The sequence below is a fragment of the Oryza glaberrima genome, chromosome 9 (genome assembly GCF_000147395.1).
Source record: "Oryza glaberrima chromosome 9, OglaRS2, whole genome shotgun sequence".
In the NCBI taxonomy this organism is placed as follows: domain Eukaryota; kingdom Viridiplantae; phylum Streptophyta; class Magnoliopsida; order Poales; family Poaceae; genus Oryza; species Oryza glaberrima.
Window position 1 is genome coordinate 3,068,475 of NC_068334.1, and position 25,533 is coordinate 3,094,007.

Sequence of the window (25,533 nt, forward strand, 5' to 3'; positions counted from 1 at the left end):
GGAAATAAACAAGGCCTTACAACATAGTATGGACACAGCGTAAGATATCTATTTCCAACTATTTACCCTATATTAATTAGGAGTATAAAATTAGTCGATAATTATGCAAGTAGACCCTAGTAATTTTTCTTCTCAATTCACCACTGACTTCTGTCAACCCTTCATCTCCAATGTAGTAAAACTTGGATGCAGGTCATCTGCTGTAATACTAGAGAATACTATTTGCACAGTGATCGAGTCTTGTGCTATAGTGATTTGCATTAGATATATACTGTAGCCAACCGTGTCTGATTTTACTATCGACCTCCTTTTTATTGTAGCACGCTGGTTTACACCGTTGGATGAAGATCTAACGCATCAGAACATGAGCTAATGCAGCACCTCTGCGTTTTCTCCTTCAGTGCAGAGGATCCCATCTGTAAAACTCTTGATTTGCAACATGTACGGTTAACCAAATTCAGTGTTTAGCTAGTAGTACTAAATTGTAATGACTTATCTTGCATGGTCACGTTCCTCATACAATGATTTATAGAAAGTTTGTATATTTTGTTCTCGTAAGTCGTAACTAGATAAGTTTAAAACTATGACGTTTTGGTCATATTGGGTCAGAGTAAGAAAATAGTAATGGGATTGTAGATCTTTCATAGTTAAAAACTTTCGACCATTATTCTTCTTATTAATAAATGATGCGCAGATGTCATGCACGTATGAAGAAAGAAAACTTTTGGTCATTTTTCAAAATCTTGATAAAATATAATCTCTCATCACTCCGCAATCACTTATTTATTAGATAAAGGTTAAATAAATAGTTGTTCTAACCTAGATATGAAATAAATTTACAACATATAGACATTTACAATTTAAATGTAAAATTACCCAAGATAAATTAATACCATTTATATTAATAAAATTAACAATAGAAGTAACTAAGTTATATGTTATGTAGCACATTGTATTTTAGACTTAGTGGTGTACAATTTTAGATGACAAAAAAAAAGGCATTTGCGCGTTTGACCCTCTTTTGAAACCTAACTACCAATTTGACCCTCTTTTATCAACTTTGCTTATTTGACCATTCTTTTCAAAATTGAAGATACAGTATGACCCTATTCTGTTAAGGGCTTCTAACGGTGTTAACTGGAGCATAAAATGTCCTTTTTGCCCTTACTCATTTGACCCTATTACATGTGGGACCCACCCGTCAGTTCTCTGCTCTCCTCTCCTCCTCTCTTCTCTCTTCTTCTGCCGCTGCCTCCTTCCTTCCTCCGCGTGCCGGCGGTGCCAGCCGTCGCCGCTAGGCCCAGCTCCCCTCCCTCCCTTCGCCGCGCGCCGGCCTCCGCCTCCCTGCTGCGCACACCGACGCCGCCGCCGCATTCGCCTTCCTTCCGCACAGTAGCAGTCGCCGCTGCTGCCCCTACTCCCTCCCTTCCCCCCCCCACGGCAGCAACCAGCGCTGTCGCCCCTCCGCGCGGCAATAGCCCCACTGCCACTCCTTCCCTCTGCTCCGAGCCCGGCAGCCGCTGCCGCTCCCTCACTTCGCTTCGAGCGCGGCAGCCGCTCCCTCCTCCCGCGTGCGGCCGCCCCCGGTCCCTCCTCACGCGGCCGCCACCGGTCCTTTGCGCTTGGCCAACGCCGATGCTGCCGATGCCGCCGCCGCTCCCTCCCTCCTCGCACGTCCGCCACTACTGCTCCCTCGACGCGCGGCCAACATAGCCGTTGCCCCCTCGCCGCCGCCGCCCCCACAGATCTCCGCCGCCGCACGATAGAGAGAGAGAGTCTTGGGTTTGGATAGGGTTTGGAGGGCATCTTGGGCATTAGTAATATTAGAAATATTTTCTTTTAAAAAAAAAAGAAATCTAACCTTAACGGAGTTAGCGAATCAGGGTCAGACGGAAGCTTCACTTTTGAAAAGAATGGTCAAATAAGCAAACTTCAAAAAAGTATGGTCAAATTAATAGTTACTGTTCAAAACGGGGTCAAATAAGCAATTGTAAAAAAAAAAAAAAGAAAAAGGTTTCGGTCAACTGAAATCTAGAATTGTTGTAAAATTGGACCAGGCAAACTTCTGTTGTAAAAGACCAATGTTCCAAGTTTAAATTTGGTCAATGTTCCTTGTAAAAGAACTTACCGGTGATCACTCGTGGGACTCGTAAGGATTGACCACTGGACATCCAAGTCAATGCTTTGGACAGCAATGTGTGCTGTGCAAAATCAAAGGAGAGAAATAGGACAGCACGGGGACAGTGGAAGCTTAGGCCTTGTTTAATTCTCAACTTTTTCTTCAAACTTCTAACTTTTTCATCACATCAAAATTTTTCTACTTAGGCTGTGTTTAGTTCACTCCAAAATTGAAAGTTTGGTTGAAATTTAAACGATGTGACAGAAAAGTTAGAAGTTTTATGTGTGTAGAAAGAGTCCCACTCCGTTGCTTTCTACTCGGAGTATAAATTAATCAAAACCGTTGATCGTTTTATATCTAATGGGTCAGATCTATTATACTACTATCTTAAATAGCGGCAGTAGAAACGTTAGAGGGTATAATTGTCCAAAAAAATATGGACGGGGATGGTTGAATTCGTAATTTTGCATATCAGTTAGAAACACTTGAGCATCGTTGGGCCGTGCTAGGTTTAGGGTGAGTGTGGGGGAGCAGATGCGATGAGCAGATCGGCGGCGTGCTTCCATGAGATCGTTGCGGGATTACGGCGGGGGATCAGCCTCGGGAGGCTACTCCTTGCCCAGCGGCTCAAATGCTGGAGATCAGTACGCGTTCCACGCCAGACCCGAGAAGGAGACATATAACCAGCGAGCCTGAAGCCCTGAACCACGACAAGAAGTCAGATCAATTCAACGATTTCAACGCCATCGAAGCCAATCAATATTACGGTGTTTTGAGCATCGCTCTGAACTGAGCAAATGACCACTCTGAACTTAAATACTTCGGTACCATCCTTGGACAAATTTAGCGATGTTAATGGCTTAATTATTTAAGAACTGAAAACACAACATGTGGAGAAACTAATCAAATAGGTTTTAAAGATAATCATGGTGAGTTCAGTAGTTCTTTGTAGTATTATCTGTTCGACGGAGCCACGGAGGAGCTCGCACATGCCGGAGTGGGCACTGCCGCCGGAGTCGGGCGCACGCGAGAACGAAAGGAGCGGTGACACAGACGAACTGATCCTACTATTAAGAAAAAAATAAAAGTTAAAAATTACCCTTAACCGTAAATTAGTAAAATACTAATTTGCCCTTATAAATTAATGGCTCAGATTGCTTCTACTTGTAGTAGAATACTACAAGTAGATAGCACCATAGCAGTGCTCGTGTAGAAAAGTTTTGATGTGATGGAAAAGTTGAAAGTTTAAAGAAATATTTCGGAATTAAACACAGCATCACACCAACTTCTACCTTTTTTTTCAAACTTCTAATTTTAGTGTGGAACTAAACACAGCCTTACTCCGCAGCAGCTAATACAAAACACAGGTGGGGTGATCGCCTGATTGGCAGGAGAGGAATCTTTTGTCCCCTATTTTTTTCCTTTTCTTTTCGCACAGCTGACGCCGCAACCCTGCTTTACAAGCTGGATTTAGCACCTTTAACCTTTTGTATTTTTGTTGATTGATTTGATTAATAATTAGCCGTGGCAACTAATCTACCTTCTTTCTAGATTTTGCCCTTTAACTTTCTTGTAGTAGGAGTATGTATATGCTAAGGATTAAGGGCCTTTCCTAAGTATATGCTGAAGATTTCGTCCTCGAAGGGAAGGCCGGGCCTACTTCTTTGAGTTATTTAGGACGCATGACTAAAGCCAAAAAGTTTTTCTTAAAATAATTTAGTTGTAGAAATGACATAGTATAAATCTCCAACTATAGTTACATGCATGTACTATTCAAGCTAACATGTTAGCTTGGGGTTTTGGGTCTAACAACAAAGGTGTGAAGACGACCAACAACCATACAAATTTCTTCCTCATTTTTTTGGCTTTTAATGTGTCATCTTTGTTAAATACGTTTATCCTTGACTTTTAACTAAGGCCTTTGTAATAAGCGGTTGTATATTCAATCGATGCAAAATGGATTTAATCCATAAAGAAGATAATAGGCTCTACTAAAAAAATTGCTTTTTCTGGCGGCTAAAATCCATCTTTGCTGGCGGCTAAGCTAATAGCATGCGATCAAAGGCCAGAGAAAATAGGCTATCTTCACAAGCGAGATTCATCTGCAAGCAAAAATAGATTTTCGCTGGCGGCATGGTTAAGTGGACTGTCAACGAAAATCGACTTCTACAGTCGGCAAGATTAAGCAAACCGCCAGCGAAAATGATTTTCCATAAAAAAATAAATCCCCAATCCCCAAAATATATTTTCGCAAAAAAAAAGAGAAAATAACTCAAATTTTCGCATCCAAGTTTTTAGGCTATGATTCAAATCCTCATCCAGAGAGTTCATTAGATTCAATTAACATGCAAGTGAACATGCATACAAGCATTTTGAACAAACAGATGAACATGGAAAAAAAGAACAACAGCTAGAAGCATCGCCACCGAATCTGCCTCCACCACCTGATGAGGACATCCCTTCCAACGATACAACCATGCCTATTGCACAGCAAGGACCAATGACTAGAGCTCGAGCTCGTGAACTTAATTATCAGGTAAAGTCATTCCTAACTAATCATACAAGTTCTTCTCAGAATTGGGTGCTACTAAATGGTTGTTGTGATCTACTTGTTGTTAGGAATATGGGAGAGGAACCAGATCGAAAGCAGCACTAGCAGCGCTGATTTGATGAAGTCAATGCTCTTCACTCCGGAGGGCAAACGGGGCAAATGAGTACTTGTTGGAAAGATCTCGTCGTCTACTTTCAGCTATGTGTGGCCTCACCATCAAATTTGACCCAGGCTGCTCAGGATGACGAAAATAGTTCTTCACATCAGAAACTTGGGCTTGGGCCTTGTATCTTTACAGCCCATTAGGGGTCCACAAAACCAAGGGTTTGCTCCCACCTCCTCTCCTGGTCATTCCTCCACCTATATAAACTCCTAGCAGCCACCATTTTGCACTTTGGGTTTTGTTTGGATGTAAGTTTAGCTGCAGCTACTTTCTTGTACTCGCGTGTGTTGGCTAGACCACCCGGATACTTGTATTCAGAACCCCATTTTGGTTTGTTTCAGTTTCATCACTTGACAAGTGCCGTAAGCTGTTTCCTTGTCAACTTGTTCTTGCTTGTTCTTCGATTGCTTGTAGGTTCAAGGTTGTTCTTGGCACGGCAAGAACAACAACAACGTGGAGTCGGTATACCGGTTGCTAAGGCGCAGCACCCCTGTGGTAGTTGTAGTCGGACCGCCAACGTCGTGTCCTCCCCCAAATCAAAGTTTATCCTCCTCTCATCGAAAGATCGAGAACCCCCCGTTGCTGCATCAATTGCTGGCGTCTAAGCTAATCACATGCGATCAAAGGCCAGAGAAAATAGGCTATCTTCACAAGCGGGCTTCATCTGCCAGCAAAAATAGATTTTCGCTGGCGGCATGGTTAAGTGGACTGCCAACGAAAATCGACTTCTACAGTCGGCAAGATTAAGCAAACCGCCAGCGAAAATGATTTTCCATGAAAAAAAATAAATCCCCAAAATATATTTTCGCAAAGAAAAAGAGAAAATAACTCAGATTTTCGCATCCAAGTTTTCAGGCTACGATTCAAATCCTCATCCAGAGAGTTCATTAGATGCAATTAGCATGCAAGTGAACACGCATACAAGCATTTTGAACAAACAAAAGAACATGGAAAAAAAGAACAACAACAACAGCTAGAAGCATCGCCACCGAATCTGCCTCCACCACGGATCTGGCCGGGAGAAAGGAAGGGGGTCGTCGTCACCGTCACTGACCGAGCAGCAGTTGATGCTTCCCACCGCTGGATCAGATAAGGAAGCCACCGTATGTGGGAAGCTCCACCGTCACCGAGCTTTCCCCACCTCATCGGACCTCACTGCCGCTGAGCTCCTCTCGCCTCACCAAGCCCCACAACTGTCACTGTCAAATCTGGCGGTGGAGCCACCGGATCTGGGAAGCCCAGCCGCCGCCGAGGAGGTGGTGGCGGTGAGATCGTGGGAGAGGGAGGGGGAAGAGGAGAAGAAGAAGTGCCCGCCTCCTATCGCCGTCACCGTTGCGCATCGCTGTCGGAGCCACCGCCATCGCCCAAGAACCGCCGTTAGAGCCACCGCTGCTGCCTATGGGGAGGGAGGAGGAGATGATGCTGGTGGGTGGATCTGGAGGGGGGAGGAGAGGATGCTGGCATAGTTGAAAAAACCGAACCGGCGATCGAACCGCTCGAGTCCTTGGGTCACCGGTCCAGCGGTTCAACCGCCGGTTCACACGGTTCGAATGTTGAACCGGACGTGTTATATTGTATTCATATTCTCTTCTTATCACTTGTGAAAGTTAGCTGGGTGGTGGATGCCTAGGGCTTTTAGCCAGCCAACCAGCGTTCGAACCCCCGTTCCATCCTTTTTCTTGCTATTTTCAGTAGTACAACATGCACGTGCACAAGGCCTAGACTGTCCCATCAAGGCCCATCCTCTCTTGGCATGACAAACCGGCCGGCTCGGCTCGCTCTGGTTCACCGGTTCACATGAAAACTGGCGGTTCAGGCGGTTTATTCCGGTTCAAATGCAGGGGCGGTCTTTACAGCAAACCGAGCCGCCCAGACCTCTGGTTCTGGTTTTTTCCGGTTCAACCGCCAAGCCGGTCCGGTTTTTTGTACTATGGATGCTGGTGAACCAAAGGAGATTTTTGTAATTTGGAGCGGTGTGGATAAGGAGTGGTGGGTGGTGATTTTTGTAATGGGCAATGATTTTTCAATGTGCGTGAATTTTTTCAAGGGCGGTGCTCTTTAGTACCCGCCAGCAAAAATCTAGTTAAGAGGCACACCGGTTAAAAAAAGGGTTATTTTTGCAAGCGGACTTCTTAAGCAACCGCCAACGAAAATGGATTTTCGTTGGCGGTCCTAAACCCTCCACCCCTCGTTAGAATTTTACAGGTCGATTTCTCATGTGACCGCCAACGAAAAAAATTCGATACAGCCATAAAAAACCCTTTTTCTGGTAGTGAGATAACCCTGCCACTGCGTTAAGCACGTACAACGACCAACATCACATAGTTCCACACCAAACTGAAGTAGAAAATAAACATAACAACATGTTCTAAAACAAAATAATGAAATATCAAAATTTTATATCTTGGTGCTAGCCCTGCACCTATACGAGCTGAACACCTCCGAAGTGATCTCCTCCAAATTGCAATGCAAATAGTGGGGATTCGATGAAGTACATTGATATCGTTATGAGATCCGTGCAAACAAAAAAAGCGAAGCGTGTCAAATCCAGAGATCTTTCGAAGCAACGACTTCTAGAATCATTATAGGCTCATGCACGTGCCCTTAGTACATACCCTAGCATTCCGTAGGGCAGTTCTTACACTTTCAATGCATGCGGTCTATAGAGCTATTGATGAAAAATCCGCGCTCGGTCGATGGTGTCAGATTTGTGGTGGCACAAACTAAGTCGACGAACACAATGGCCTGGAAGATCTGCTTAGGTCCAGTGCAGGTCCAAATCTTGATGAGATGCAGGCATGACAGTCAGTTTGATCCTACAACTGACAAGATATATAAATTGAAGATCACCAAAGAGCCGATCGGCTGGAACTCATCGATTGAAACCCTGATGAAACCCTTATTATAATCAAAGACATGTTAGCTTTTATGATTCTAAGTACGACTAGGGATGATGCATCGCAAAGTATGCAAAGAAGCATAAAGTCTAAACAATCAAGCCTTTGACTATTTTTTAGGGTGATCGATACCTTAGTTAATCTAATCTAGTAAGATAATTTAGTCAATACCAGCATAAACCCTAAAACGAATCTCAGCCGATATGATCAAATTAAGATGATAAACTAGATTAACTAATATATGTGATAAATAGGTACGAAAAAATGTCAACCGAACCAGAGTGATCCAAGACATCGAAGCGATGCAGCCTTGAACAACACTAATGTAGCCGATACAATTGCCAGGGCCGGCGGAACGTAGGACTTACCCCTTCATCGGAGATCGAAAACCGATGCAGCCCCACGTTAGGTGCCAAGTTCCGCCGTGATAAGTAAAAATCTCGGGAAAGAGGGTGGCAATGTGCCGAGAGTAGTTGCATTGATATGTGAGATAATTGACAATGACCCCGGGTGTAAATATTTATACCCATGAGTAGATACTAGTCATTGTTGGAGAAGAAAGAAACTTTCCTAAAGATAAAGGAAAACATAAAATCATTATCGGATACTAAACACACTTTCTTAAATATAAAAGGAAACTAACAGACACTTCCTAATTAATAGATAAACTGTCATGCCGCATCCTCCTTCAACTCAGTCTTTTCTGGATAAAGTTCCTTTAATTGATTAATTTCGTTAACCGAATCTACTAAGAATCCGACTATTGGCGACTTGATAATTCCTATCGGCCGATTCCATGACTCTGAAGCCAATACTGACTCTAGGCCTGTGATGACTTCGGGGCTTACTAAATTTCACCGTTAACAAGAGCCTAACATACTAGGGAAACCTCTATTCTCTCCGAGTGCAAGTAATCGAGTTGTATCGTTCTCATTGGGTGATCTTAAGTACTCATGTTCAAAAACTTCAACAATTGCTTTCACATACCTTCTCAGATTCTCTATAGCGGTACTTTCTACAAGACCAACATATTCATCCAAAGCATCTGCTGCTATACCATAAGCTAACTGACGGATTGCTGCAGTGATCTCTTGATGATAACTTAACCCAAGTATACTGATTGCATTTATCTTCTGCACAAAATAGTCATCTTGATCCTCTATTGCATTAATTATGCGAAGAAACAGGGGTCTGCTCATTATATTCCTGCGTAGTCATTACTAATGAGACATACATATCTATGCATATAACAAAGATAAATCAAATAAAATTGGCTCAATACAAACCTGTGCTTGAATAAAACTAGGTCATAGGTAGGATTATCGAAAAAGTAATCTTGGTAAAATTTCAAGTGTCATGTTTCTCTGTTGCGATCAACCACTTCATTTCCCATGACATACCCACCATGTTTTGATATATTGACAGAGTGCCAATAGCTATGCATGATTTGTGCTGCGCCCAAAAAAAAATCATCGTCATCATCGGACGATGATTCATCCACAAGTCCTTGAAACAAGAGTAAGTATGATTCATCACGGATCAAATTAACTGCCAAACCATTATTCATCACCAACAGAAACTTTTTCCCCTAGCGATATTATCAGATCAAATTAAAAAAAAGAACGTGATTAATAGGAGAAAATCCTAACATGAGGATCGCCTTCAAATTGATGTCATGGTCGTGTAGAGGATTAGCTAGCCTTCCGCTTTTCCACATTAGAGGCGAAATCTTCCATCAGTACAACCGTGGTCGGCGAGGGATTCTCTGACGGCAGCAGGAGCCGGCGGCGTTAGGAAGGGCAGTGGCAGGATCAGGAGTGATTTGATCCGTGCATATGTTAAAAAAAAGCAAAAAAAAGCGTCGGTAACAATTATGGGCCCATCCAATCCTATATGGTCAACCAACTAATTTTTGGGATTATATTTTTAGGTGGAGATGAAATAGATTTTTAGGTCTAAAATTTTTTAGAATAGTCCAAATCCAAGGAAGTAACTTTTGGGCCTGAATCGGAGATGCTCTAAGGCTGTGTTCCGTACGAAAAACGAGCGGTTCATTAGCGTGTAATTAATTAAATATTAGCTATTTTTTTCAAAAATGGATTAATTTAATTTTTTTAAGCAACTTTCATATAGAAACATTTTGCAAAAAACGCACCGTTTAGCGGTTTGAAAAGCGTGCGCATGGAAGAGGGAGAGGGGTTGGGAAGAGGGGGTGCCGAACACACCCTAAGGCTATGGTGCTTCGAATATGAAGCTGCATATTTAGGCCGTCAAGATAATTCTTCAAATTTTCAACTTTTCCATCACATCAAAACTTTCCTACACACACAAACTTTCAACTTTTCTGTCATATTGTTTTAATTTCAACCAAACTTTCAATTGTGGTGTGAACTAAACACAGCCTTAGCTCTACATTGTTTGCTTTTATGCTCTTCCATGCTAACCTGAAAGAGGTCTACAGCGGATTAATTGCAAACTTGCAGTAACATATATGCTACTCACTGGCAGCATTTGCACGGAGCTTTTTTTTTCAGCATTTGGTCATTTCAAAATTTACGCTGCTATGGTACATTTTGTATGGAGTTGCAAAGTGCGCATCCTGCCAATCAAGACCAAAAACTTTAGGCAGAGAGCCTACGCAAACTAAAAAAAATGAATCTAACATGATGGGTGAGACTAAATTAAACAAATATTATTCCTAGTAAGAGATTATCATAAGAAGTTAAAATCCGGTGTAATATGTAAACCAAAACACTTTTCCCCGCAGAGCAAACAATCAAGCTTTTTCTAGTCGGAAAACCCGTTTTATGAAATATTTGGTAAGTTTACATGGAATATCATAAAAATAGCCCTATCTTGAAAATAAAAAAAAATGAATAGAATGAAGAAAGCATTAGGGTGAGTTTGAGAAGAGAGGAAAAGAGAAGATACACAAAACGAGGTGAGCCATTAGCGCATGATTAATTGAGTATAAACTATTTTAAACTTCAACAATGGATTAATATGATTTTTTAAAGCAACTTTCATATAGAATTTTTTTTGCAAAACATACATTGTTTAATAGTTTGGGAAGTGTGCATGCGGAAAACAAAACAAATTATCTCACAATGTTACCCTATTGAATGCAGCCTTAGTGGTGTGATGGTTCACAGCCTTAGTGGTGTGATGGTTCACAACTTTACCCACCAGGATTCAAATCGTAGTACCCACGAATATTACGCTTAGGGTGTAAGTATGGTGCTGTGTGTATAAGTGGTGTGCTACGTGACTACGTCTACTGTCAAAAATAAAAAAAAAGGAAAAATTGTATAGAACTCCATTTTATACATTGAGTTTCAATATTTTCGTTCTTTTCTTTTTCTACGGAGTATAAGATAAGAAAAGAAGTTGAAATAGGCCCTAGACAAATCACAACTTATCAAGCCCACGGCCCACCGTAGAGGAGCGGCATTCTATCGATTTTTCTCCTGGACAAGAGAAGCAGCAGCCGAGCACGAGCGCGAGCGGTGCTCTGGTGGAGGAGAGGAGAGGGAGGCGTGGTCGGAGTCGGAGTAGGAGGAAGAGGAGGAGATGGTGGTGCTGGTGGTGGCGACGGCGTCGGACCCGGCGTCTATCGGCCCAGCCGCCGCCTTCCTCGCCATGCCCGGCTGGTCTCCCGGCCCGCCCATCCCCGTAAGCAACCCACCGCCCCCCATCTTATCTAGTCCCATCCACCCCAATCTCAAATTCCCCAAGACTTGTAGTGTAGCACGGGGAAGCGCTGCTCCTTAATTAGGGTTTGGGCCATGGCTATGGCTAGTGTTTATGGTTGTGGAGCAGGTATCTTGTTCGATGCGGCAGGCGTTTTCTTTTCTGAAGACTGGAATTGTTCTTCTGTTCTGAGCTTTGCAAGCATATGCGGCCAGGTGCCCAGGTTATAGGATGCGCTTTTGGTGCGGGTTTATGCAATTACAGATACTAGATAGAGATTTGCATGTCCATACTAGTTGCTACGCAGATCGCAGGACTATTCCGGATGTTATAATCTGTTTTTACATCATTGCAAATTAATTCATGAATGGATATTGATAGTATAAAAATATATATTGCCCTTAGCTTTTCAAGCTCCTCTGGACTTTGTCACATAGTTACCGTCCACATGCTGCCACATTAAAATTGACATGACATGATGAGTCACAGCAAAATGGAGAGTGGCGTCTATACTGTTCTTTTTAGTGACAAGGAAAAGGTAAACCATTTGTATGTATGATAATATATAAGAACGTCGATATATTTAAAGATGACACTCGAGCTTTTATCCATGAATAATGCAAGCAGATATCGTGCACTTACAGCTATACGCCTCCATAAAATATTAGGGGGAATCTGTCTCTTACCTTTGAATAATAGAACTTGCTAATTTAAGTGTATGGCAGAAGAAGGTAAGTCACCAATTTGATCAATTAGCCTCATCAGAACAAATGTTTGCGAAAATATATCTGCCTCAATCAACAAATAAATCCAGATTTAGGTGACTATGGAGCTGATAAACCTGTTCCTAAAGACGCATAGCAGAACCATGGAGAATAACAGTGCTATGTTTCTTCTATCATCAGTGATAAATAATGGTATGTCGAAAAAGAGTTGGTCAGAATCCGGTGTCCCTGAACTTTCCAAGGTTTTGTCTGCGTGTAAATTGCTTTTCCCTACTTCAGGCAACATAGAAGGCAATGAGTGATCAGAATGCAGATCATGTACACCAACACATATCTATTATGTTCCAGTGACTCTGTTTGTTTTATTAAGTTTTAGCTTCAAAAATTATTGTTACAATTTTTTTCTAACATCCATCAGATGTTATGTTTCTGGCATTTTGCAGTTCTTTAATTTGTTAGAATGCCGCGACAATTCCATATAAATCTCTGATGGTATATGTTTTGTAGGAGGGGATGGAGAGCTTTACAAACGGGGATGTTCGACTATTGAAGCATGAACGCAGCATCATTGCGGAGGATGATCTTGACAACCGGTGGCAGGCAGCCACTGGAGAGGCTGTTTCTGAGGTCATATTCCTCAGCAAACACACTGCTGTCTCCAACCGTCCTGCGCTTACTGTCCATCCAATCGGTTGGTTATTTTTAGTCATAAAGTGCTATATGTTTCTTGTTTATCCCTGGCTCTGTTAAATGTTTAATATTTTTCTGTGTTTGACTTATATTGAATACCTAAATAAGATATGACATAAATGGTGGTTAATAAACCTGAAAAGGTACTGAACTTGTATTTTGTTATTTGTTTGTTTACAAATAATGCATCTGTACTTTTTTGAGTGCAATACATATGCTTATTTGTGTAAATTAATGGTTCATACTTCATAGTACCACATGTATTCAATTATTTTATATTAAACATGGTGTCATTTTTCTTTGGTGTGTCGCACCTTAAGGTGTGCCACATCTAGGAGAAGATGAGACGCCACCTCAAGGAGGGAGACCAGGATGGGCAGCTCTGCCCAATCCTCGAATTGGTCCATGGCTCCGTTTGATGCAAAAGATTGCGGTAGACCAAGGTCTTGTTCCAGAGTTTGAGGTACCTTTTCTGTTGATGATTTTTTTCTTCTTCTGAACTTTCTGCTTTTAAAATTCTAATTCTTATTGCTTGTGAAGATTACACTGGAAGCTACTCACCATGGACCAGTCACCAATACACCAACGATGTTTGTTGAGATAGGTATAGATCTACTTCCATGCTTATATTCTCTGTATTAGCATGCATGGTAGGGTGTTTTGTAAAGCTTCCTACAAACTGGTTTTTGTCATTGCCCTTTACATGTCTTTTATAGTTTCAGAAACATCTGCGCCATTAGCTTACTCAGGTGTTTCATGCTGTACATTTGTTTTGTGCTCTTTGCCTCCCAAATGTCAATCATCAATGCCTAAACACATGCTAGGACTTTTTTGGGGGATAGTTGCAACTATTGCAATGGGCATTTCATAATCAAAAAGAATTTGTGATTTCACAGATAACTAATATTAAGCATTAGTAATCATTTGATCATTCATGTAAATTTGAAACTTTTAATTTAATCATGTTCCACTTGTAGTTGTGTACTTGTGTAAACTTAGATAGTTTGCCTTAGATACGTGTAACCTTCTTGAGCAGGGAAGAGTCAGCTAGCAAAATTATATACACATTTACTCCCTCCGTCCCCTAATATAAGGAATTTTGACATTTTACTTGCACTGTTTGACCATTCGTCTTATTTAAAAAATTTTGGAATTATTATTTATTTTATTTGTGACTTACTTTATTATCCAAAGTACTTTAAGCACTACTTTTCGTTTTTTATATTTGCACAAATTTTTTGAATAAGACGAGTGGTCAAACGTTACAAAAAAAATAGTGAATCCTATATACCTATACAAATCATCCCCACTACTAGCAATTCTCTGCATCCTCATGCTTCCACATCACCCCGTTTTCTCCTAGCCATTGGATCTCGATCAAGCGCTTCTCCCGGTCAATCTGTTGGCAATCCATTGGATCAAATATCAATGGTTAATGTGCAGTCCCTCTGTTTTCTTTTGCTGGCCAACAAGCCCAACTTTACACACCATCAAGCCCAGTCCACACTCCTTGGCCCAATTTCCACCGCATCTTCCCACACTCCATCCACACCACCATTCCCGTTACCCTCTTGAGTTCGAGCAGTCGCGTCTCCCTGCGCCGCTAGAAACTGCGAGTGCGGCGCCGGCGCCTCACCTTCCAGATCCTGCGTAGCGTCGTGGTTCCCCGCCAGCTCTTGGACTGCTCACCTCCAAATGGAAACCACCGCTCACCCGTCGTGGTTCGATCGCTCAAACTTTATAGCTGTCATCAAGATAGTTGTTGTCTCCTCAACTTCAAGAAACTATCATCCTCCACATCCTGTTCGGTCGAATCCTCACACGCTGCCCGATTCACTTCCTACTGCATACTATTTCACACTGGAAACCATCGTTCCATTCGTTTTCCCTGCCTTTAAAGCTTCAGCCGCCTCCTCACCTTCAAGAAACCTCAGGGGTATATATTCATCTACCAAAGGTATGCTTCTTCCTCCTTTTCTTGAACCATAACCATATATGTTCATTCAATTTATTGGCTTACATTTCTCCTTTGAATCGCACTCGATTGATTTGTTCATGTTATATACCAGATTATCAATGGATTAAGGACATACGAGTATTGATTTGGTTTCGGCTCTTCTTCAGATTTCCACAGTCCCAATATTTATTTGGATTTGTCTCTTCTTCAGATTTGTACTGTCCCTATTCAATAGGATTGAAATTTATTTGGATTTGTCACTTCAGATTTCTACCGTCCCTATTCAACACGACTGACATTTATTTGGATTTGTTTCTTCTTCAGATTTATACTGTCCCTATTCAACAACATTGAAATTTATTTAGTATGTACAATTTGTTAAAGGAGCCAATTCATGATCATGGTATTATATGACGACTCTAAAGATCATATATATGCATATACCGGTTTTATGTATTGCTGCACCTTAATTTGTTTTATTTCTGAATACTCCGGTTGCAGATCATTGCTATTAGTAGATTAGATACTGTCGTTGTAGCAGCAGCTCTGGGCTACTGCTAAGGTCAGTCGCCATGGCCATCCAAAGCAGCAGTTGCAGCATATATTTCCTCCTATATGAATCCTCTATTAAGAAAAATATCAACAATACAATCGGTAATGTTTAATTGTATCTACTTCATTCATGGTCATGTTTTCCAAATATTATATTATGCCCACCCTACGTTACTTGCTTTGCAATTTCTTCCATAAGAACAAAACAATATCATATTTTCTGCAGACTATCAGGGACTGAGTTCAGCAATGAACTTAATTTAGGTAAATATTGGTCCTTGGATCTGTTCATTTTTTTTAGATGAAGGGCAACGCCCTTTGCATCCTATGGTGGATGCACCTTGCATCTGTCCATGCTAACCTTCTTTGCTATATGATGTTCTTACTTAACATACGGGTTAATAAGCTACAGTTTGTGATGGATGTAACTTAATCCTTATCTTTCCCTTCTTTCTTAGTAGAATATAAAGGATGCTCTTTGTAATAGCACACAATTGAACATAATAGGGGATTCATCATTTATGTTTCTATCGATACAATCTCTCTGCCCTAATGATTAGTATCCTCAAGAAAAAAAAATTAAGAGAGTTTCTGATGCTTTGTTTAGATATGGTAGCTATACTTTTTCCAAAGATAGAAAATGTTTAATTTTTTGGCTTTCAATTTACTTTATGGTATAGGATGGTAAGGGATTGAGCGATGTTGATCCAATAAGTTAGTAAGGGATTGCACTATGTTTATGGATTTTTTACATTAATCATAAAACATAGATTACCTCACATGTAGACCATTTTAACTGAAGAAAGGTCAATAATAATCAAAATTATTCTCTCTTACATTGCTATAACTATTTGAGATATTTGTATCTCAAACTTCACCTTTGTCGGGCATTCCGTTTATATTTCTTCCAACAAAATACTAAATACTCCCTCCATCTACTTTTGATAGTCATATTTCTAAATCTGAAAAGTTTATTTTTGAAGGCATATTTCAATTCAACAACCTATCATCTTAATGATTTTCTCGGATTTAATGCATGACTCTCCATTCTTCCACACAAGATTGGCTACATGGGCATCGAAAAATGTAAATATTAATGAATCGCTTGTTTACGAGAAATGGCTAGTAGCATGTTTAAATGGATGATAAGTAGAATTACTTATCATTGGTCTGTGTGCCAAGATGAAATATGGCTATCAAAAGTAGATGGAGTATTGTTTGCTGAAATAAAATAAAATAATCATTTTCCATGGCTATCTATTGCATTTGCCTTGCATCTCCGCATATATAGTCTTATGTTCCTACCTACAAATCCCACAGCAACGCGCGGGGTATTTTCTAGTATCCCTTATATTAGGGGACGGAGGTAGTAGGTATCTAAAAGAGATTATAGGGTTGAATCCTAGAAACTGATAATTTAATGGAAGACAACTCTAGCATCTGATTCTTGAAAGGTAGAAAGTGAGACAAGGCTTCATTTTGTATTAAGACCCAGATAACGATAATTCCTTTGGTGCAATTACTTTTGGAAAATTTGGTGTTTGGCAAACTGATTTTCTTTTTAATCGAAGTTGCAACCATAAATAGAAAAGGCAGTGCATTGTGAGAAAATTAACTGTTTGGTAACAGAATGTCTAGCCTTAATTTGATTTCTCAATAGACCACATACTGCATTCCAAGTTTATCACAAATAGATCCTTACCTCTCTGCTGTGACTCCTAATCTATCTCTTTACAATAAAGCAGTAGGTTGATGTAATCTTGATTGATATTAACTTCACCCTCCACCTCCATCCAATTCCAACAAGTGATTCTTGTACAAAAAAAAAAAGAGAAAAACTAATAATAAGTTCTATCTTCCATTTGATGTGTTGAGCCAAAATTGCTAATACCAATGTTCTTCTCAGGAAGTACTGAAGAATATTGGTGTCGGCAAGATGCTGCTCAGGCGATTGCCCTAGTTGAGTAATTTTCTCTGTTCTCTTCTACTGTGTATATGTTCTTTGTACTTGATTTCCAAGAGGAACTAAAGGTATCTAGTTTGAACCACAAGATTATATGTGATAAAAAGGTTTAAATTGATATAATTTTTCTTGGCACATTTCTGTGCATTGTCCGTATCCAGATGCTGCTTGAAATTTCAGCTTTTACCTGTTTTCATGGATGCTATCTTTTACTTCTGAATCATGCCTAACCGAAACCCTTTTTACTATACTCAATATGCAGCATTTACCAAAGTGCAGTTGGTTAACTACTGTTTGTGTTGATCAAAGATTCATTAAGTTGTAAATATTGATGTTACCTATATTTATTAATATTGCTTTAAAGAACAATATAGGAAAATATGAAACCAATATTTCCATTACTTGCAGGTTCTTTGGAAAGGTCTAGGGCTTGATGAAGGAAATACTGTTGGAAGTTGGCAGGGGTATGTTCACATATGTTCTTATCCTTTGTGGAATTTTATAATCGTTGTGGTAGGTTAGAGACCTTTTCATTTTGGTTTTGTGGAGTTGAGATTAAGAAGACTATAGTAAGTTGCAACTGAAAATTCTGAACTCACTAGCCAGCTACTAGGGTAATTGAGTACTAGTCTAATTTGTTATATGGAAATTGACACACTTAAAATTTGGTCAAACGGAATGTTTATATACTACACGGTGATTATGTTTCTAAAATGTTTCGACAATAAAGCAACCTAGGTTCCCATTGTCATTAGTATTACTACAATGCATAACAAAAGAAGATGACTAGAAGACATGGTTTGAAATAAATTAGTTTTCTTTTTCCTAGAGAAAAGGATGGAATGGGATGCGATAACTTCTGGAAGAGAAAAATACTGATCCTTTATTCTTGCTTGGTTAACAGTGGATCAATTGCTATTGCCCCTTAAGTCACAAACTGTCTCCAATAATTTTTCAATATTATTTTCTTGTTTTATGGCAGCATTAATCTGTTTATTTAGTACTACCTCTGTCCCAAAATAACTTTATTTCTAGCCACTGGGATTCAAATTAGCATGGAGGAAAAAAGACCAAACTGCCCTCATTAATAGGAAAATAGAATTGGTGGGTGGGAAGGTAAGGGGTATTGAAAGGATAAAACTCCTCATTTTGTGGTGACCAAGGGTGGATAAGGTGATAGAAATGAATTTACTTTGGGATAAATGGTAGAGCCTAGAAATAAACTTGTGTTTGGGATGGAGGGAGTATCTGATATGGTGATGTTTGTTTTCCTTCTAAGTAAGTATCCTTTCCTTATTCTTGTTTCCGTTTTAAGCACTAAGCCTTATTTCTTGCGATGCAGTAATAGTGAAAAAGTTCTACTTGGTATAGGAGGTGGTCACTATGCTCCTCGTCATATGGATATTGTCATGTAAGCACTGATGTGAATTTATGGCTTATTAGTTAAGACAGCTTCTATTGATGCATTGCCTGCAATGTATCTCATCCTTCTGTAAAGGAGATGCCTGCCTAATAAAACAATGCACATTGAATATTTCAAACTTTTTCCATATTGTATGAGAATCATTTGACTTATGTATTGAACTGTAGCAAGAAGTCTAAACTATTGTGTTGATAATTGTAAATTTCAATCTAATTGTATGTCTGTAGTACAGTCCTGTAGATATATGGTTGGTGGTTGGGTCCAAATAAAATTGGTCGCTAACACCAAACTCAGAGCTATGATATTGATCTCGATGAAATTTATCTGTGGGTGGGTATTTTTGTAGTCCATTGTCATGACCAGAGGCCATGACGGGATAAACACCGCCGGGAAGATAGCCGGGCGGCGTCGGCTCCTGGAGAAGGGATGTAGATTTAGGCTAGGGAGAAGAACATTATTGGGGGGGAGAGATTAGACTAATTGATATTCATTGCTTAATTGATAGATGGTACAACTTGACCCCTAAGTAAGGATAGATAAAATCCCATCCTTATAAGTAAGGATAGATAAAATCCCATCCTTGGTACAACTTGACCCCTAAGGATAGATAAAATCCCATCCTTATATAGATGGTACAACTTGACCCCTAAGTAAGGATTTAATCTTATCGTATCTCTAACTAACTAACTAATAATTTTATCTCTAACTTTACCGGTATGGGCTGTCCATGGGCCTTGGCCTTATGGTCTAATGCCCATGACATCCATCCTGTTCTCTCTGCATTTTTGATAATCTGAACAAGCATGTTCCTTTATCTACTTCAATTACAAGAGTTGTAAGTTTAATGCTTCGTTAACAAAATTTATCTATGGAACGGATAAACTATCGAGGACTATAAATGACAATATATGTTAGGCAGTTAGATTACAGGGTTGGGACCGAATGAGGAAAAACTTACCCAGCATATCTAGAAATGGCAATATATTCGAAGAAGGCCCCCAGTAAGATGTATCAAATATACAAGGAGAGGCAGGGATCATGTAAAACAACATAGGTAGAAGCAGTTATAAGAGATTTGAAGTTGAAGGAATGGAATATATCCAAAGAATTGGCTTTGGATTGGATTTGTGGAAAGTAGCTATCCATGTTCCTCAGAACCATGATCGTGAATATTGTTTTTCTCTGTCACTAAACCATCTTTGTTTTAGCTCTATTTTCCTTTGTTTCATCTGATTTTGACTTGGATTTGATCTTAATCTACCCAACTTGATTGGGACTAAGGTTGATGTTGTTCTGTTTTAAATGGATAACCTATTGACCTTTCTAGAAAAAATGAACTAGCATACAGCAGACAAACTATTTGTTATCTCTTGACTTTTCCCGAAGTGTCGGTACAATATGCTGTTTGCTGAACTGGATCTGCAGTTGATTGCAACTCCTTTCCAACTGTTATCTCAGTCTATGTGCACTTAGCCATGTATTGTACAAAGGGGAAGAAGAAATGTGTGTTCTAACATTGTGTTACATTCTTGAAATATTTCAGCAAAGATGGCATATGGGTGGGTCATCTGCTCTCTGGTTACTCATTGCCTATGGAAGTGTCACCTCAAGGAAATGGAAAAAGTTCTAGTGATGTTGGTGGAATGTGGAAGCATTCCATCAAAGTTTCATATGATGCCACGAAGGCAGCATTTCCTGGTGGTCAAGTTATAGCACATCTTGATCAAAAGTAAGTGCCATATCCTTTTTGTCGGTGATATCTAATCGACTAACCGTATAAAAGATGCTACTTCATTAACTTGTGCTTCTCTGATGTATAATAATCTTGAATTGTTTTAGTTTAACATTCTAATTCTATCAGTTGGTGCTTGACTTGTAGGAGCTTCAAGGGCTGGCAAAAGAATGCAATCATGAGCTACTTGCAGGAGCTGAACATAAGGATAGGAAAACCTAATGATTTCATCTAATATGCTGCAGCAGGTGTCCACATAAAATTTTTCTGCGTCGTATATCAGGTTTGCTTCTACTCATGTTTTGGTGCCAAATTCACTTCTGCATAATTTTTTTTTTGAGAATTACACAGCACAACACAGACACACAATGCACGCACACTCACCCCTATGAACGCACGCACGCAAATCCTACCCCTATGAGTAGGGGTGGAAACGGGTCGGGTTCGGTCGGATCTCATCCTTCCCATATCCTAACCCACATTTCATAATCGGGATCGGGTCGGGCACGAATATTATCGGATACGAATACAAGCACGGATAATATCGGGAATAAATACGGAACAAATACGTACCAAGACGGATACAAACACTATCGGTTGCGAATACTTATTCGGATATGAAATCAAAGCAACATCCATATATACCATATAGGCAATAGGCGTTCAACCAGTCCATATATGTATAATATGAATATATTAGAGGCGTAGGGAATAGTAATGCCTATCAGCACAACAGAACCAAAGTGGCTGTGGTTGCATCGTGTAGTACCAATGCATTTGGTGCCAACACTTCGGTACCAGCCAGAGATGCACCTGTGCTTGCACAGATACTAGTGTTTGCATCACCACTAGCCATTCTATCCTAATCCTACAGCCAAACAACAAAAGTAAAATAAGAAAAAAATCCTTCAAGTCGTAAGGTGATGTTGAGAAAGGGCAATAAAACACTTAACTTTTGCTCACCTGGATGGCTGGGCCTGGATGAGCTGCTGAGAGGTGACTACCAGAGGAGATGGTCGGCGCCTCGGCGGTGATCGGCGGGGCCTTGCGACGGTGGTCGGCGGCAGTCAAACGGCTGTCGCATATCTACCGGCGATGTGCAACAGTGGCCAGCGGGCGCGGGTACGCAGCAACGTAGCCACTAGTAGCTAGCACATCGCCTAGCGGCTAGCATGCGCGGCGGCGGTGCTGGCTGTATGCCTGTGCCTGTGATTGGTTGCTCGCGTGCGGCGTGCGGCGCCCTCTGGCTGCTGCCTGCTCGCCTCCCTGACCTGAGGCTGAGTGTTAGCGCTCGGTGGGCCTTTTGGGCTGTTGGGCTGTTATGCAATTGTGTTGATGCCTGGTGGTGGTAGCAGTCCGGGTCATATACGGGTAGTTAACTGGGTAATACCCGCACAATTTACCGGATACTTTGTATCCGTCGGATACTGTCCTCCTGAACCCGATCTTATATCCGTCAAAAAAAATCCGTATTTGAATCCGATATCCGTGTAAGCACTCGGGTATCCAAATTTTTGACCCGAATTTGTCCCGTATTAATACGGGCGGGCGGGCGGGAAATACCCGCCCCGTTTTCACCCTTACCTATGAGCATCTTCGAAGACTAGGCCGGCAAATCCTAGAGATTGACACGCCCAGATTATGTAAATATATAATTTGAGGGAAATGTCAATTTTCATCTTTGTTCAAGTCTTTTGAGTTTCTAACGATACCAGTATCATGGATTGTTGGTTCTATTTTTTTCTTTGTTTCTGCTTAGATCACATGTCTTCTGTTGGAGAAAGTCCTGAAAATTTGCAAAATAGTAGTTCATTAACTCAAAATTGCTGGCCTATCTGAGGCCTACCCAATATTCTGTTGAATTTTGCTAACATCCGACATTTTTATAGTAGAAACTAGAAAACACAACATTATCAGCTAACAATGCTGCTTTAATATTTTGTCAAACTGGCCCCAGAAACATTTTAGGAAGGCAGAAATATAGGAAATGCCACAATTGTTCTTGGTATTCGTGCAAGCAAATATATATAACAAAACCCAGGTTTTATGATTGAAGTTGCAAAATCAAAGGGGATTTTTTTTAGAACACGCAGGAGATCTGCATATCATTTCATTAAGATAGAGGGAAGAAGGTGGACAGCGTTAGAGAAAAACTCCGACACCCACCCACCCAAAAGTTCAACAGCAACACCACACACCCACAAGGAACAAAACGGCCCTAGTATCCTAGCACTATAGCCTTAGACAAAAGATCACAGAGCTTAGAAGCTCCTGCTAGTCACCGTCCTGGTTTAAAGGTTTCACAAAGGTCCAACCATATTAAAATCTTTAGTTATTTTTTATCCACTTTGACCTATTTTGTTCAAGGCATTGATAAATTTATCCAGCTAGAGTAATTAATTAAGTACTAATAAATAACTCGATAATATTCACAGATGTATTGCATGGCATTTAAATGAAAAATGAGATTTTATGAGACCTTGAGACCACAATACCTGTGTTATGTGCCACAACCGTAGTATGTAGGGTTTTCTGCAATTTTGACATGAGAATATGGGTTTTCTTAACCTTACTCTTCTTTGTATGGATGACTGAACAACTTCACTCCTGCGGCTGCACAACAACTGCAAACATGGTTTCTTTTTCATGAGGTGTAATTGGTTATGGTATTCACTCCTAAAACTCAGGTAACAATAGTGCCTACAACTATCATTTTACTATATACTAGCTAAAGGCTCATGTGTTGCAACGGATATTATAAGAGATAAAAGCAAAAGCAAAAGCAAAAGCTACAAGTTTATAGCATAGGTAGTTGATTAGGCATATAATGCCATATTCAGAGCAAAAGCATTCACGTGTGGAGACCTTATGGATTCATATGTCAGCTTGTTGACGTTGGACACCACCACTAGCATCATTTAAAGTAGTATAGAGTATAGATAACACTTCTAACATAAACCTTTCAACCAAATTAAAATTAAATCTCAGAAAATTAGCTAGAGTTAGATGTTTTTTTTTAAAAAAATAAAAACAGAGCAAGAGAAAACCTAGATGTCTCTCAAAATAAAAATATTAACCCAAAAGTGATAGCTTGGGTGAGCAGGTTAACCCCCCTTGCTGTGGTTTATATACCCAGCTAAGACCTTGTTTTGCTGGCCAGTGTTCCGGCTCATTCCCCATGGGTTAGCTAGGATATTCAACTAACCAAGGCCTAAGATGACATCTGTAAACTCACTTTCTACGTGTATCATAGGCTTGTATTGTGTGACTCACAGTTTGCATGTCTGGCTCTGGCATATGTGCAGGGACAAATGGTAAAGGTACAGCCTGTGCCAGGGAGGCAAAGGAGAATGCAGCCTCGTGAGTTGATGATGTTAATGTTCCTGGATGCTACACATGAGAAGTGAGAAGCAAGCAATAGTCATCCTTAATATTGCAAGGGAAGCCAGGATCGATGCTGCTCTGAAGAAACGGTCTAGAGTCATGTCAGGAAAGGTGGCAGCAAACCATCCAGCTAGCACGTTATCTAGGCTTTCATATACTAGCTGTCTAGTAGGAGTATTTCTCAGGTTTGTGCATATGGTGGCCAAATAAAAATTAGTACAAAAGAGACCCATAAAACTGTTACTATTGCTACCTCAGCTACTCCATCGCATATAAAAAGTGACACATTTTAGTATTACAAATCTGGACAATAGTGATACTAGGTTACTGTATTATGAAACAAAGAGAGTACTTTGTTTTGGGGATGCAACTAGTTGGACTCCAACAGGGAACTCTTGAACATTTTTTCTTATTATAAATAGTATGACTACCAAAGTAACAAATGACTATGTGTGCACATTATAGAACAAACTTTTTCTATGATCAGTGTAAACCTTTTGTTATATAGTTTAGCAGTCAGCAATGAAAGCTCAACCTTTTAACTGTTACACCTGCATAAAAGGGCATATATTCTGAACAGGGCGACGTTAGTTATATGCACGTTTATATTGCACACAATTCTGAAACTAATAAACTGCACCCAAAAACTGGGGGCGATGTTACGTGTTACCACCCCCGTTTCATTATCACCGAACAACAATAACAAGAGAGGCTATCCGGCTACAATTCTGGATGACTGGATAGTTAAGTAAGCATAGAAGTTACTCTCTCCGTTTCATGTTATAAGATGTTTTGACTTTGGTTAAAGTTAAACTACTTCAAGTTTGGCTTTATAGACAAATATAATAATATTTCTAATACTAAATTAGTTTCATTAAATCAATAATTGAATATATTTTTATAATAAATTTGTCTTGAGTTAAAAATGTTATTATTTTTTTCTACAAATTTAGTCAAACTTAAAGCAGTTTGACTTTGACCAAAGTCAAAACGTCTTATATTCTGAAACAGAGGTAGTAGAAAGCATTAAGGATAGGGAGAATAGCCAATATGATCCCTAAAGTTTCGCTCCTGGATCATTTTAGTTCTTAATCTTTCATATTGTACAAACAATTTCTTTAAATTTGTCATGTGGGCTGATATAGTCCTTGGTCCTACCAAAATCGCCACATGGACATGCCACGTCACCTTCCTATGTAAAATCTATATGATTTATCCAATTTACCCTCACATGTATCATAGGAAAATAAAAACAAAAGAAAAAGTTAAAAAAATATGGTATATGTAAGAGCAAAAATATACCTCAAAAGGGTGAAAAAAAGGAGAAGTATTTTTTTCCTATGTTATGTCTAATTCACACCTATATTTATTTTTCTATGATATACGTAAGGGTAAATTGGACAATTCATTATCGATTTTGCATGAATGATGACATGGCATATCCATATGATGATTTTGGTGGATCCAAGGACTATTCTAGGCCTTATGACAAAGTTTAAGAATTTCTTTGGACCATTTAAAAGGTCAAAGACTAAACTGATCCTATAGAGAAACTTTAGGGACTAAAGTAGCTATTCTCCCAAAAATAATTAGGAAAAGGGTGAAAGCATAGGCATGGTGAGGCAAAATTATATGGAAGAGAGGAGACTGGAAAGCCGATGGTTGTTCTTCCCAGCTGGCTGCTGCC

General features: G+C 40.0%; 1 protein-coding gene across 1 annotated transcript; it reads left to right on the forward strand.

Moving 5' to 3' along the window:
• Positions 1–11,167: 11,167 nt before the first annotated feature.
• On the forward strand, positions 11,168–24,337 carry LOC127784047 (D-aminoacyl-tRNA deacylase-like). Its single transcript, XM_052311226.1, has 10 exons — positions 11,168–11,402; positions 12,653–12,836; positions 13,156–13,298; positions 13,376–13,439; positions 17,251–17,303; positions 17,716–17,771; positions 18,650–18,718; positions 20,274–20,459; positions 20,610–20,745; positions 23,768–24,337. Exons 1-9 carry the CDS (start codon positions 11,301–11,303, stop codon positions 20,695–20,697), a joined length of 945 nt encoding a protein of 314 aa, XP_052167186.1. The 5' UTR covers positions 11,168–11,300; the 3' UTR covers positions 20,698–20,745; positions 23,768–24,337.
• The last annotated feature ends 1,196 nt before the right edge of the window (positions 24,338–25,533 follow it).